At 41.4% G+C, this 15,417-nt stretch overlaps 1 protein-coding gene across 2 annotated transcripts in view; it reads right to left on the bottom strand.

The window, feature by feature from the left end:
- The window catches only part of XRN2 (5'-3' exoribonuclease 2), a 44,899-nt gene extending 29,838 nt beyond the window's left edge, over positions 1-15,061 (bottom strand). Inside the window, exons 1-16 of one of the 2 annotated variants that reach the window (XM_052701173.1) lie at positions 14,894-15,061; positions 10,741-10,868; positions 10,547-10,658; positions 9,300-9,411; positions 8,193-8,251; positions 8,025-8,114; positions 7,160-7,232; positions 7,021-7,071; positions 6,582-6,739; positions 6,105-6,179; positions 5,881-6,014; positions 5,739-5,796; positions 5,533-5,640; positions 4,494-4,538; positions 3,614-3,745; positions 2,042-2,157 (exon numbers count right to left, since the gene is read on the bottom strand). In XM_052701173.1, coding sequence (XP_052557133.1) covers positions 2,042-2,157; positions 3,614-3,745; positions 4,494-4,538; positions 5,533-5,640; positions 5,739-5,796; positions 5,881-6,014; positions 6,105-6,179; positions 6,582-6,739; positions 7,021-7,071; positions 7,160-7,232; positions 8,025-8,114; positions 8,193-8,251; positions 9,300-9,411; positions 10,547-10,658; positions 10,741-10,868; positions 14,894-14,968 — 1,526 coding nt within the window. In that variant the 5' untranslated portion in view covers positions 14,969-15,061. The remainder of the gene's footprint in view (positions 1-2,041; positions 2,158-3,613; positions 3,746-4,493; positions 4,539-5,532; positions 5,641-5,738; positions 5,797-5,880; positions 6,015-6,104; positions 6,180-6,581; positions 6,740-7,020; positions 7,072-7,159; positions 7,233-8,024; positions 8,115-8,192; positions 8,252-9,299; positions 9,412-10,546; positions 10,659-10,740; positions 10,869-14,893) is intronic. The other variant, XM_052701163.1, reaches the window with a different exon arrangement.
- Positions 15,062-15,417: the final 356 nt, after the last annotated feature.

Here is a 15,417-nt window from a genome sequence, read left to right as displayed (position 1 = left end):
TATTGCTGTTGAGACAAGCTGTGGTTTCCAGCAGAATAATCTGAAGCTCTGGAAGCCACCACTTGCTGATTCACATTAAATGAGCTCCCTTTAAGATAGGGACTTCCAACCTTTTGTGCCAGGCCAGGATATCAAGTCAAAAACACAACCACAGACACTGTTTATCCTTACTTTGTGTAGCCCCCCCTTATGTTTGCCCAGGGATGGGGCAGGGAAAACAGCCACCTGCTCAATTTGACAGATGTGCACCTGAATCCCTCAGTTCCAATGCAATATTATTGTTATAAAGGTTGCAACCTGTTTAAATTCCATACAGAATCTAAAGCACATAGGTAACCTGTGAGGTCAACTCAGCAAAACTCAAGCTCACATTGCAGCAGATGAAGCCTTTAAGATAGAGCAAAGGTTGCTTAAAACTGATATACAACACAAAAATTACCCAAAACCTTGCTTTGAACTAGTTGACTTGTATATGGATACTATTTATACTTGACCTGAGCTCAACCACAATTCAAACTGCTGAGGAGGTGGAAAAACAAGGGATGTTTTTGGGAGTGTAAGGATGCTAGCTGGGTCAGCAAGGCCTAGAGCTACCTGCACTGATGCCTGGACAGAGTCAAGAGCCCCTGCAGTCTTAGCAGCTGATTCCAGGAGTTCCCCCCCAGCTGGATACTTAGGCAAGTTTCAAAACCCTTTCAAATAAGGCAGCAACCACCAAGAAGTTTGCTAGCAGACTAGAACTACTGAACCCAGCTTTGAAGTCATTCTAAATACAAAATGTGTTTCCGTAAACAACTTTTGCATCCAGTTCATTTATGTGTTTTTACTGGTAAGCTGGAAATGATTCTGTTTTACATCGATTTCCACTCCCACCTAAATGCCACTTAATACAAATGACATTAACCTAAAATAAAGTTGTTCATTTCCTAACACAGTGAAAAGCATCAAAATATTTTCCACTCAGAAAAGGATCTGAATAAGTATTCCAAGCTACGGAAGAGCTTAAATAATTGCAGGCAAATGCAGTGTTTTCACTTGCTTGATAGCACTGCCTTTGTCCAAACTGCTGCTACTTGTAAACCACTGTGACTCCTTCAAGCAACTTGCTTTAGGAAAAGCACAAAAACCACTGCTAACCTCTGCTGAACTTCAAAGGCAAGCCAGTAATAACACTTATTCTGACATCAGATTGATGTTTTCCTTGATTAATTAAAAAAAAAAACCACAACAACAAAAAAAACTCCTTCAGATCTGCATGCACAATAGTTGGAATGAGAGCTAGTGCTCCCTCCTGGCAAATCGAATTGGCAAGATGTAACACGTGTCATAACAACACTACTGAACACTCACGATCAATACTTCACAATGAAGTAATCCTCTTTGCTTTCCCATGTTCACCCTGACTGCAGAAAACAGAAACCCATTGGCTGCATTGATCAGGAGAGCAACTCGAACAAAAATTATAAGGTCTTCACCCTTGAGTTAAAGGGTAATGGCTTGATTTAAACCTTTGATAAATTCAAACTCGCTGGTAATTCACTGTCACTTAATTCTTATCGAATTCCTACCCTTTAATCATCAGGGGAACAACATGAATGGCCAAAGACAGGCTTGCTACCAATCCAAGATGGAGGAAAACATCATGACAGCCAAAATAAGTAATGCTGCACATGCCAGTGTAACTGAATGTTATGGGTTAAATAGCTCAAAAATTCAACTGCAGAGCAGTGGCATTCAGCTCACATAATCAAAGCTGAGCAGTGGATGTGTAGCCAATCTAGTGCGTGGTCTCACAGGGAGTAGTGGCTTGCAGGATGAAAAACCTGCACGCATACTAATCTAGACACTTAGATTTAACAGCTATAGCTTACACATCTCACTGGAATTTACTGAATATTCTCACCCTCCACATTAATTACCGGTGGATAAAAAGATCATAGGAAAGCATCTGAAGGCACTGCTGCGCTAAGCTAGATGCAGTCTAATTAATGCCATTTATTTCAGCAATTTGCTAACAAAGTGCTACATAAAATGGCTTCACCTGATATTATCCTCTGGCTCAGGTTCACTGTCACTGTCTTCAGATTTTCGCTTAATTCCTCGAGCTGGGGATGGGGAGCCATCAGAATTGAGACTGGTATTTGGAGACGACATCGTCTAGGGTCATAATTGTTACAGATGAATAGAGGGGAAGATTTATTAGACATTTTAAATTCAAGTTCAAACCAGCAGTTATGTGATAAAGCAAAATCACACTCATTCTGATCCCCAAAAACAAGGCAGAAGTTACGCAGTCCTTAAACTATTAAGTCAGGCAGCAAAGGAAAAGAAGAACTCCAAGGGCACTGATCCACGCAGCCAAAAATTTCACTGCATTTGAGAATGAATAAGATGCAATGAACAAGATAGTTTACAATGATAAGACATGCCATTTTGATGTATTCCAACTCTGGAATACAACTGTTGTCTTTAATCCTACAGCTTATTTTATGACTTCATTTTATACTGACAGTGAAAAATGAGTATGCAGAGCACCACACAAATGCTGCTTGTAATACAAAACCAGCAGAGATGCTGTTTCCTCACTGCTGATCCCTTAACTTCCTTTCAAATGCATGTACTTAATATTACAGCCTAAAAAAAAAAAAAAAACCCTCTCATTTTCACTTCTAAAAAGCTAAGACAAATAATTGCAATAAAATATAGTCCTTATAAATGAAACCTCAGCAAGTACAGACTCCACAAAATAAGGGATTTGCTTAACCCACGTGCAGAAGTTTCAAGATCAGAATGGAAGACTAGCAGAAAGTGCACTCAAATAAAGCAAATTGTATTTATGCAGATTTAAAAGAAGACCAATCTTTATGATGAAAAGAATCTCTACTCAAAAATACATTCAGTTTTTTAAATGAATATTTATGAACAGACGGAAATTTTGTCATATTTCAAGTAACAATTGAGACTGCTGACAGAACACTGAACTTCTTTCCAGGTTCTCACTGCTTTCTAGCACATTTTAAAAATCTGATCCGAGTTTCACCTCATGTCAGTGAGGAGTGATGCTTGAGCAGGTTAAAAAGCAATTCCCCAAAAGAGATCTGAAGAAAAATAAACCACTACTTTCCAAAACAAAAATGCACACGTGCTCTTTAACAATGACTTTAACTGTGGTCCAGATCACTTTTAAAGACTGCAGATTTTGCCTAATCCTTTTGAGAACTTACTGACATATAACAGACACATACAGCTTGGGGACAAGTGGTGGGGATCAGTGCCATTGTGTATGCCTGGTTAATGGCAATTTGCCTTATTTTTCAGACACACAGCCCTACTGATGTCCTGTTTGGAACAATTTCTATACACATATATACATACAAACACTGATCAGAGAAACAAATGAACAAGATGCACATGCTGTATGTATTTCATGCACATTCTCTGAAGCATTGGAATTTGGAGCTGAAGAACAGTTTCAGCACAATGAAGCTGTGCCCCAACTCCCAGCAGTGCTGAGAGATGAGGAGTCCCCACAGAAAAAAATAACAACCAAACAGGTCTACAGGACGTGATTATTGCCCCCTCTATTTGCAAATACCTTTAAACATGTACTTACAGAGTTCTGTCTGTCATGCATTCTCATTTCAAAGGCAGCTTGCCTGGGGTTACTGATTGCCTGAGGACTGGAGCGATTTCCCAGAGCTTGAGGGGAAAACTGCCCACCAGGAATAAAAGAAGGATGATCCCTCTAGAAAATAAATACAGACAGGTGTGCTGAAAAAGAAATGTGATCTCCACAGTGACGTGGTGATGCTCTCACAATGGTCAGATCAGCATGTTAAATAGCACACAGTTACAGGGGTAAGCAGTTACCCACTCAGTTCACCTTAAATGAGTTATGTTTAACAACCTTAATTAAACACAAGATTTTAAAGAATTCAGCTTACATAAAGGGCAGACACGTCCCAACAACAGTTAGTGCATCTCTAACACATTTATGAAACATCTGACAGCACTGACTTGCTTGCACACAATTCTGTAATAGCTATAGTTTGGGGTATGTCTTTTTTGTTTTGATAGAGGCAGATCAGTGCACGTATTTAAACTTAAACTCTTAAGTCAAAGCCCATCTCCCTAAGCAACACAATTGCTGAGAAGACTTGTGTCAATCCACAGGAAAGTGATTCTTGTACTGTGATCATCAAGAATCACCAAATCAAAGTCCATAATTATATATGTACATTTGAAGGACAAAACATACAGGTATCATCTACAGCATTCAACTCTCCTTTTCCTTCTAACAAGTCTTTAACATGCAATTACTTCAATCAAAGCCCCAGTTTATAAGAAGCCATGGAAAAAAAAACTAAAATAGTTTTCACAAAGCCCAGAAAATGCCATTATTACAACTACAGCTTCAACTAACACTTCCACTGAATGCTTAGCACACATCTTAATTCTTGCTAGTTTTTGCATTGTGAAAGAAATGAATTTACCTTCATTCTTTTCTTTTTTTCTTTTTGTCGTCTTTTAAAGTTATCCTAGGTAAAGAATAAAGAGGAAAACATCACACAGATTTCTTGGAAACGTATTTTGTTATAATCCTCAACCAAAAGATTGCAAGGTTTTTGAGTAATGCTCTGAATAAGAGACCTAGATCAGTTCTTTCATCTGTGAATTCAATGCAAGCTGTCTAGAAACTTCTATCTTACCCTGAAAACCTGTAGAAAAGAGTTGCTGCTTATTCAAAGGCCCCTAATTTTGGCTATGACTTCAATCACCCAGTAAGCTTAGCAATAGTTTCAGTTCAAGATGACATCAGTGTCAAAGGATTAAGTAATAACACATGCCTTAGCTCCTTGACTGGTGTGGAACATCTGCCAGAAGGCCAAGAGAGCCAAAACCCTAGAAAAGGACAAGGCCCAGGATACTGAGAGTTCAATCATCAAATTAGTACATCTACTTCAACAGAAGCACAAGCTGAAGCAACTAGAAATCAAACGTTTTGGCAGCACTGGCAGAGCACTGTTTGACTGAGCAGTAAATACAGTTTTCTTCCTTCATTCACAAGTGCTTTATCCCTCATCCTAACTGAAAAAACTGCAGTCCGTCTGCCAAAAACTGCACAGACTGCAGAGACAGACCAAAAGAACAACAATTCCTGGACACATTTCAAATTGCAGGGGGTACTGAAAGGCAAGAATGCACTTTGAACTCATATTTAGTATTCCATCCCTGTACAGAAAAAAAAAAAAACCCAATCCTTGTTTGGTTTTCATAGTAGCTATTCAAAAAGTGGCAGAACTCGCACACAGTTCTTGTTTTGTTGCTACTTGAGATAGCAAGCAGAAAAAAAACGCCCTGCACTCCAGGAAAAGCAAATCAACTGGCAGCACTTGACTGATTTTCAAATGTGGAGGAAGCCAGTAGAGACATGAACAAAATACCAAGCTTTTTTTCTCATATTCTATTAAGGAGCGTCACAGTAACGCAAGTGATGAAAGCAAAACTCCAAGAACACAGCATGGAAATTACATCATCGTCTTTTCGCTTTTTGAAAATGCTGTCTTCAACTTCTCCAACAGCCAACATGATCATCTGGACTCGCTGCAGGTTGACAAAACCACTTTCTGTGAGATAGCCCTGTAAAATACAAAACAATATGGTTGAAAAGCAAATTTATTTTGGTAGCAAACAACAGAATGCTGAAAAAAAAAAAAAAAAAGAACAAAAAATATTACCCCAGTTTTGTGCACCACGTTTTTATAGATGTTAACCAAGCGATCAATTGCTCCCTCCCTAGGAAGGAAGCAAACAAAAGCATGAGACCTTTCATTTAAAACTACAGCAGGTATACTTGAAGGAAAGCATGTGCTCATGTACCTGATCTCCAGAGATGGCAGATGAGGAAGAAAGTCATTTCCAACAAAGAAGCACATAAAGACCCAGTCATCAACGCTTCTTTCAAAATCAAAAGTGAAAGGTAAACTGGCCATAGTGAGTTCTCTTTCTAAATACTGCAACACAGGCAAAAGACACCAAGAACCTTAGTGAATGACGTTTAACATTATTCATACACGGGGGATTTACCAACTGCTCCCACCTACCTCTCGCAAAACACATAAGCGGATGAAGATAAATTCTTGTTCAGAGGCAGGAAGGCTGTCTGCAAACTGATCATGCTAAAATAAAAGGAAATAACTGAATTACATCCAAGCTCGCTTTGGAGTTTATCCTGCTCCATTTTAAAGCATACTTGGAAAAGAGCAAAGAGATGCATAAGCACTGGTTCTCAAGTTCTTATGCCAAGCATGCATCTTACTACTTTGTGTGTCTTAAGTTACTGATTATCCTCCTTGCCAGTGGGAAAAAGAAAGAAAACTAATAAGTGAGAAAGTTAGATTCTGCATAGTATTTATATGCTACAGAAGTATCATTAACATGAAAGGAAAGCCAGGCAATTCCACTAGCATAATTTGTATTACGCTTCAGACAAAACTGATAGCAAGAATAACGTGAGGATATCATTAAGACACAAATTAGTTCACACCAAGAAGAATTTGTAGAAATATCAGAATTCTTACCTTGCCTTGTTTTTCTCTGGGCAAACCTTGACAATCTTTAACCTCGTGACCCATCTGGTTACAAAGAGCACACGGCTTGGGTTTATTTGGTTTAAACTCTTCCCTAATTATGGTGAAATTTGGTTCGTGTGTGGCTAATCCAAGCATTATTAGATCAGCTACCAATCAAAAGAGAAGAGTAAAATATAATGAAAGGCAAACATTCAGCATTTTCTTAAAACCACATTCTGTTTTAAACAAGCATTACCCACAAACTACACAGATAGTACAACTAAGTGAAAGTCAGCCCGCCCTTTGGCCACAGACAGAGGCTGTCAAAAACAGATACACTGGATTATTTATACAAATGCAAATCAAATTCTAAACCCTACAGCTCAACACAATCAAAAAACAGCACAAGAAAGCTCAACAGGAGATACACTGTCAGCAAAGAACTCACCATCAGCCCCGCACAGACAGTGATGAGTGTTCGGGTCATGGTTTGGTTGAGCTACATGAAAGAGAATTACACAGCTTTGGTTCAATAACATACCACAGGTTAGAAATAAGTGCCATACTGCAGTTTATTACAAGTATACCTCTTTGTCTTCTAATGTAATCCATGATTTTATGTTCACCTTCGCCAGGAGCACTAGCATCAGACAGGATTACCTGTGAAGATTTACAGATCAGGTAATCAATTTATGCTGCCACCCTTAAAAATAAATCCACCAACAGTTCAAGTATTCTTAAGTCAGATTCAGTATATGAAATCTAATTTGTAGTGTCAACTACCATATTATGACTCACAAATCAATTATTTAAGAGTTTGGGTCCTCTGAGCAGACCTTAATTTTTCCTCTAATTTCAGGATGAAGCTGACATATTGATTCAAACACCACTGAAATTATCATATCATTAGCTTCCTGATAAATTATATGGACAAGTGATGAAACAGGGTTGTCAGAAACTTGATGGGGGTGGAGTGGTTGAGTAACAGTATAAGAGAATCTCAAAGTCAAGAAAGGCACGAAACCTGCTATGAATAATTTTTATTGACTGACATCTACTGTGCATCACTCAAATAATAGAAAAAAATGCAGTCTGAGACAATAAACAAGTTAAAAATAGAGTGAAAAGAATACACGCACAACAGACCGGGACATTTTTCCCTAAGATAATAAAGTGTTCCTAAAACCCTGCCTCCTATTACATCAAATTGTAGCTTGCAACATCAGATCTTTTCACTGCTTTTAAATGACATCCAAACAAATGGTGCTTTCAGATTGAGTTATTAGGATGAAATACACCTCTGAAATCCAGCAGAAGGTGCAGGTTGCTCCATGATTAATAACTGTGCGAGAAGATGAGACGAATCTGTTGAATTCAGACTCTTCAGTCATATCCTGGCCTAACCTAATAGATCACCTTAATTTTCCTGAAGTATCAAACTGTGAAACTTACTGTCAGATTTTTCCACCCTGGGTCAGTGTTCAAACGGTCAGCGATGTAATAGCGGAGACATTTGGCAAGATTGTCCATAAACTCAGTTCCCTAAAAAGGGACAGAAGAAAATAAATTAAGCCATCATCCAGATACTGACAATTGCTGCTTAAGTGCAAGATCACTTACTGGGGTAATACAGTTGCTGTCAAATCTTTCCTTCACTTCTTCTGGAGGAAGAATGCCACCTAGAGCAATAAAGACATTTAACAGAACTAAATCAATATGGAACATCAAACATTTTTGCATGACAAACAGCCTGATGGCTACCCTGATAGTAATTAACACTTAGTAAAAGATTACTTTGTTTCAGAAACAAAACAGGTCTTACCATCACATTACTTTCAGCTTAAAATTAGGTACTGGTACTCTTACAAAATGTTTGTTGCTTCAGAGCAGTGATTTCGTTACCTGCTTTGCCAAAAACTAGAAGTCTCAAGGAAACCAAGCTTGCTAAATGAGATAAAACCTCAGGAAGTAATTTCCTTGTATATTCTACCCTACGTTTCTACTTCTTACTCACTTGAGCTCCCAAACAAGGCTACACTAACTTCCTATCTCTGAACTTCCTAAGAGTCTACAAATGCAACAGGAAAAAAAAAAAGTGTGCCCTGCCTTTTTAACCTCTAAGGAGGCTATGCTTTCACTTGGAAGGCCACATTACTTCTGCCTACAGTCACCTGAATTAATTCCTCCAGCACACTCAGCACCCTCCAGCTACAAACACTGCTTTCACTCGAGTCAAATTACTGTCACTCTCAAACTGCACTGATGTTGCTCTGTTCCTGAGTTTAAAGTTTCCAATCAAAGAACCTACCTTTGCTTGCAGTACATTCCTTATTCCTGTGCAGCAACAACTTCACATGACCTCTACTGCTAAGCCTCAACTAATTTTTTGTTAGCACCCAGAAACATTCATTCCTTTCTGTAAGGATAGTGGGAGGCTAAGCAAAACTCTGTTTATCCCTGTTTTTCTGTTCACTTTCTTCCTGAAGGAATTAAGAGAACACAAACCCATTTCAGGCAGGAAGACAGAAAACAAAAGTGACATTTTACCTTGGATCTTAACTTTGGGGAGAAAAAAAACAAAGATCCACTACACCCTCCTACTCTGTAATGCACAGAGATATTTTGAGAGCACAACATCCCCTCCCTTTCTAACCCTTACTGAAACACTAGAAACAAAAAAGGTGACTCTGACTTGAAAAACAACATCAGGTATTGTCACAGCTTTACCTTTGGCCAGAATTTCTTGTCTTATTTTTTGCTTCTCTTCAGCAGCCTCCATGCCCTCTTTTGATGCTCTGAATCTTCTTGATCGCTGCTGATTCATTTTTGCACGCGGAGCCTGAAACAGGCATCATAATGCACGGGTCAGTCACCACATCCACACAGTTATTTTCCACCTGCTGGTTGTTCCTGGTTCTCAGGACAACCCTTCTGAAATCGGCCAGTTTGTGAATATACAACCATTTAACACAGGGTCTCTCCATAACCAAACCTGGGATTCTGTTCACCCTGTCACATGGCAGCAGAGCTGGGCAAATTTCTAAATAGGTTTCTTAAGCCTCTCAGCAAAAGCATACATGTGTAACTGCACCCTCATCTCAGAAACACACAGTGCTCAAATGCACCATTTGTAACATACCCCTTCTCCAAAAAGAAGCTCCTAAATTGTATACATAGCTCTTTGTGCTTTCAAAATACCAGAGCAGACAGTACTCACTTACTAGTTAGGACACCTATGTGGGATTTTTAAAAGGATACATCAACATTTACTTGTTGGATTACTTTCACATACACAAACACATTAGGAATTTTTGCACTTGTGTATCCTTAAGTAGGAAAGTTTTTACTTGAATTCATCTTACCTTGGAGAAGCTGAGAAGCCTAGAAAAAGCTTAGCAGTCCTACCAGAAGCCTGGTAGGCTATTTCAGTGTGCCTCAGCACACAACGTGGATACAAATATATTCAGTGAAGGTTTTAATGAAGTGTGGTATCTTCCATTAGACTAACTGATGCACCAGCAGGATGGGGATAAGGAACAGAGGAAGACAGGCTCCAGTGACTAGTTAAAGCTAGACTGTGAAACATTTCATGGCATCATCAAGTCACAGCTCACTTTAAGTGCACATGCTCAAATGGCTTTCTGGTCTTTCCCAGTCTGCTGCATAAATCATTACTGAAGTCACAGAATAGAAGAACACGTGAAACAACTTCAGAACTTTACTGTCTTATGGAAGTTTCCTGCTTTGCCAAAGCAAAGTTCAGATTGCAGTAGACTACATGAGCCAGCTGATGAGACCCTGCAGGCTAAATTCTTCAACAGTTTTGAATACACAGAATTTAATTAACTGCATGTGTAACCTCTAAGTTTTTCATTTTGGAAAACTATCGTCCAGTGAATCTTATGAGAGTGGAGGGCAGCAAGCCTTGTTTCAGAAGTAGTCGTTAGTAGGAATTAAACTCAGTCAATACTTACCACTCCATCTATAGCCATGTAGAGAAGTCGCCTTGGTCTTACAATGTTGAAGATCCTGTCAATATACTCAAAGATTGCAACCATCATTTCATCTTCATTTTTAGGTGCTGGCCTACAACGTAGAACACATGACATTTAACATGTGAAATGCTACGAATGAGTCCTACCTATAGAGACAAAGGAAACTGCCTTACTTGTCTTCTGGATGTGTACAAGGGTGAATGATACCATTCATATCCAAGTACAGATTATCAAACTCCACCTCATTAGGGTTTGGTTTGCTTGTGTCAATTGAAGCCTTGACGCCATTGCATTCTTTGGCCTGCAAAAGCAGTTGGAACAATTAATTCAGTATTCAATCATGCAAGCAGAACAACTAGTCTACAGAGTATTAACATACAGACTCACAGGAGATCACAGAATCATTAAGGTTGGTTGGAAAAGATCACTGAGACCACCCAGTCCAAGCATCAACCCAACACCACCATGCCTGCTAAGCCACGTCCCTCAGTGCAAGGTAATCACTTCAAAGGCAGTAGAAAAAGACAGCAACAAATTCCCCTAAAGAGAATTACCTGGAATTTCATGCTTACACTACTTACTCAGCTTTGTTTCTAAGGCCTTTATAAAATTAACATTACCTGAAGGGATAACGATGACTTAAAGCTGAGCCAGTTCACTCCTGCTGATCAACATATGTATTATACATTTTGTTCCAAGGAACTTCCACACTGTGTATTTTCCAGATAAACTACCCTTCTTACTGCCAGCCCCATACAGGCTCCCTCAAAACGCAGGGAAGGAGATTCAAAGCACATAATTTGACGTGATGGTTGGGACACGACAAGAAACGTCAAAAATCTCTTCACCTTAAAAGCTCATTGTTTTAAAACAACTTTCAAGACTGGGACATCTAAACAAACTCGTATCACTTCCCTAACCCACAGGAAGAAGGAAGCAGCAGAAACCATTCGCTGATCACACTGGAGAACAGCAGGTGACATGACAAGCTCCCCAACAGGACAAGTAGGTACATCGGAAAGAAGCAAAGTACAAGATTGAGCTAGAACACTTCCTCTTACCAGATTCCACTCTACAAAGGAAAGAGATCCTTTCAGATCCCACCAGGCAAAAACTGCCATTTGGAGCATATCTTTATTACTTTTCTTGGTTACTACCAAATGCACCAAGGCGCTCACACACCCCTGAACTCTTCGGCTTCTGACTCTGAGTTTGACTGCGGATGCAGTCAGCATGCTAAATAACTCCCAGCCCCTACCTTGCACCTGTGAAATAAGCAGACTTTTAACTATGACTGCCTCCCTTTAGGCCAGTACCTAACCAGACACGAAGCTCAGGTCACACTGTGGATGGTCAACTCAATGCTGAATTATAATTGCTCTAAACACTTCAGATCACCGATGTTCTCAGAGCTCTTCAGCACGATTGAACACTCACACATGGTAAACCCAGATGCACGGAGAAAACAAATGTCAGCGAACAACCAGGAAGCAAATTAAACACCAGTAACATCCATGCCAGAAGACACCCTTTGACCAAGAGGACATCAAATTCATTTTAAAGACTTGATGACTGGAAGGAGTTATATCACAGAGTTGCAATGAGGAGTGCAGCTTGGCAAGCAACGCGATGCTATTCCATCCAGGCTGTGCTCACAGGATTCAAGGAGGCAGCAGGAAAAGTGTTCCCCTACTGCTCCCCCCACCCCAGTGAAACTTGTCAGAAGCTGACCAACATGCACCCGGCACCTCCTCTGAGCTCACACAGCCCCTGCAGCTGCAGGAGCACAGTCTGCAATAGGAGCAATGTCTGCACTACATTCCTGCAAATGCATTTTTACATACTGTAGGCTGATCTCCTCTATTTCTTTAAAAAGCTGAAATTCTGCCAACTTGCATCTTTCTCCTCTTAGCTACGCCAACAAAGCCAAATTTTGACAGGTGGGATCAGGACCAGCTCGGTTCCTTCAGAACTCACAAAAAAAAAAGAGCATGTTGCTGCACTGTCTAGAACAAGACCAATCCTTTGGTTTTAGCAGGAACTAATTGCCAGGTGCAAACACTGCTCTGCAGCTTAAGATTTTTATCAAGTTCCTCTGGGCAGCGAAAGCCCTGATTTTAAAAGAGCACCCATTCTGGTTTACATCAGATAAGGGGACAAGCAGCTTGTCTTGTGTCCTACTTGATCTCCCATCAAACCTCTTGCCAAAGCTGTGACATCAAAGGCTTACAACTATGTGATACGGAAAATAAAACTGCCCTCTCCACAGATCTTATTTCCCGTCTTGAAGGTAAAGCAAAATAAGCACCATCTCACTTAGATGGCTATGAAAGCCATTTAGTTGTCATCTGCATACTGCTAAGTCAGCAGCTTTGCCATCACCCACTCACAAACCCATCAGCTTTTTAATGCAAACGTCTTGTAAAAGGTTTAAGTATCTGGGAGTGATATCTCTTGTGATAGAACTAAACTGTTCATTTCTAATCTACAGCTGCTTTTGAAACCATTGAAAACAGATCTTCAAATATGATACTTTAGTAGCAGCTTTATTAATTTGTATGAATCTGATTAAGAACCTTCTCCCCTGGATTTTATATTATCTTGGAGATCTTCCTCTTATTCTTCCCGCTCAGCTTAAGAAAAAGATTAATCAGATTTAAGAAAAAGAAATAACCTAGCAAGGTAAGAGAACAAGGATCAGCTCTGTCATATCTCAAAGAGACAAGCTACCCACAGATACAAAACTTCTGATTAGAAAGATTTATAAGCAATCCTAAGATACACACAGAACTGATTACATTGTGAGAGAAATTCAAATTCCTCCACAGTAAGGCACAGCTTCTCACCACTGTCCTAGGCAGTTCTCAAATCTGTAACCAGGTACGAATATCAAAAACTGTAGTTAAATGGGATTTATTCAGGTGCTGTCCTCTCTGTACACACACTGCACTCCTAAATCAGAACAAACCAATGTGCATAAGGAAATCTGCTCTGATGCTCCATTATGGCCAGACAATTTGACTCTAGAGAATTTGTTATATTGTTCCTTCTCTTTTAAGATTTGCTGTTACAGTTTCAGTTACTGAACAGACGTGCAATCACATACACCAAAGGTACCTCTGCAGGTACCTTTCCCTTACCTGAACTCCACAGCAACTGGGATTAAGTTAGCGTTTAGATAGGTGTTTATTAACATGATGGAAGCCTTCTGCTTTTACAGAAAGCTTTGCTGAATTGTTACAGCATGAAAATGTATTTGCTATTTAAATTGTGACTGCTGTTAAGCACACAGATCTTAAAGCACTATCCAGGAAATACTGGAAAGTTTATAAGACAAAAAACGTCCACTTGTAGTAAACACAAAACTGTAAACAATCTACATGTACTCTCACAACCGCCTGCATTCATTTATTCAGAAGAATGCTGCTCTGGAGCAGAACAGCTGAATTTCACACTGAGTGATGGCTGTAAACAGGAGTGATAATTAATAGAGACACTGTATCCACAGTCCTGCTTCATTGCTGGAATGGATATTCATAGAATCATAGAATGGCCTGCGTTGCAAAGGATCACAATGCTCATCTGGTTCCAACCCCCTGCTGTGTGCAGGTCACCAACCAGCAGCCCAGGCTGCCCAGAGCCACATCCAGCCTGGCCTCAAATGCCTGCAGGGATGGGGCATCCACAGCCTCCTTGGGCAACCTGTTCCACATCAGATGTACTAAAGGAAAGGGGGGTTTGCTGATGAAAAGCTCAGACCCCACAGCCTGTTATGATGCTGACTGCAGGCAGAACAAGCCATTCACCTACATGAGTTTCCCACTGTGACCGAACAGCATTCCTCGGATCTGCTTCATAGCAACACTTGTAAATCAGAAACTACCTCGTTTAGTGGCAGCTCCTCAAACCTCCGGCATGCACCGCAGTGCCAAACTCACACCCCGCAGCTACAGGTCACACAAACCCTTCACACTGCACTGAGGGAGGCTCAGGAGCCGTAAGGACGACAAGCAGAGTACCCTGCAGGTCCAACGTGCGATTCGCCCAAATTTAAGGCACCGCTTCACTGCCTAAACCTGAAACCCCGCGGCTACGTGAAAAGAACCGAACGCCAACCCCGACTCCCGCTGTGCTGCACAGAAACCTCACTTAAGGCAAACAGGTAACACGTGGAGGCTGTTTGGCTCTCACGGAGGAGGAATTGTTCCCAACAGCCCGGCGGAGCTCCCGGCCCCAGCTCCGGGCGCACACGCACGCGTAGGGCCGAGAACCGCGCGGCACCACGCCGCCTGCTCCCCTCCCCCTCTTCCAGGCCGCCCCCTTCACCTTCTCCTCCACGCAGTTGACGATGATGGACGGGTACTTGCGGCTGAGCCAGCGAAAGAAAGCCGGTACTCCCATGGCGGCAGTGGAACGGCAAGGAACGGCCCCGAACGAGGCGGCGCCCAACGCTTCCGGGGCTGGAGAACGGCGCGGGGCAGCATGGGGGCCGGGCCGCCATCTTAGGGGCGGGAGCGCCTGCTGCGCACGCGCACTGCCGAGAGGCCGCAGCGGCCCGGCGCTGCGCGGGGTGTGAGCGGTTGTGGGGCGGGTTGCGAGGGGGCGACGAGCCCAAGCTCTGCACGGCACCACCGTAACCAACAACCACGTCCCTCAGTGCCACATCTTCCTGTTTGTTGAACACCTCCAGGGATGGTGACCACCCTCCTGGACAGCCTGTGCCACTGCTCTTTCAGAGAATAAATGTTTCCTAGCAGCCAACCCAAACCTCCCCTGGCACAACGTGAGGCCGTGCCCTCTCGTCCTGCGGAGCACCTCGCCTCACACAGCCTCCTTCCAGGTGGTTGCAG

The sequence above is a fragment of the Tympanuchus pallidicinctus genome, unplaced genomic scaffold, assembly GCF_026119805.1.
Source record: "Tympanuchus pallidicinctus isolate F22 unplaced genomic scaffold, pur_lepc_1.0 scaffold1, whole genome shotgun sequence".
In the NCBI taxonomy this organism is placed as follows: domain Eukaryota; kingdom Metazoa; phylum Chordata; class Aves; order Galliformes; family Phasianidae; genus Tympanuchus; species Tympanuchus pallidicinctus.
This window is presented reverse-complemented; position numbering and strand designations above follow the sequence as displayed.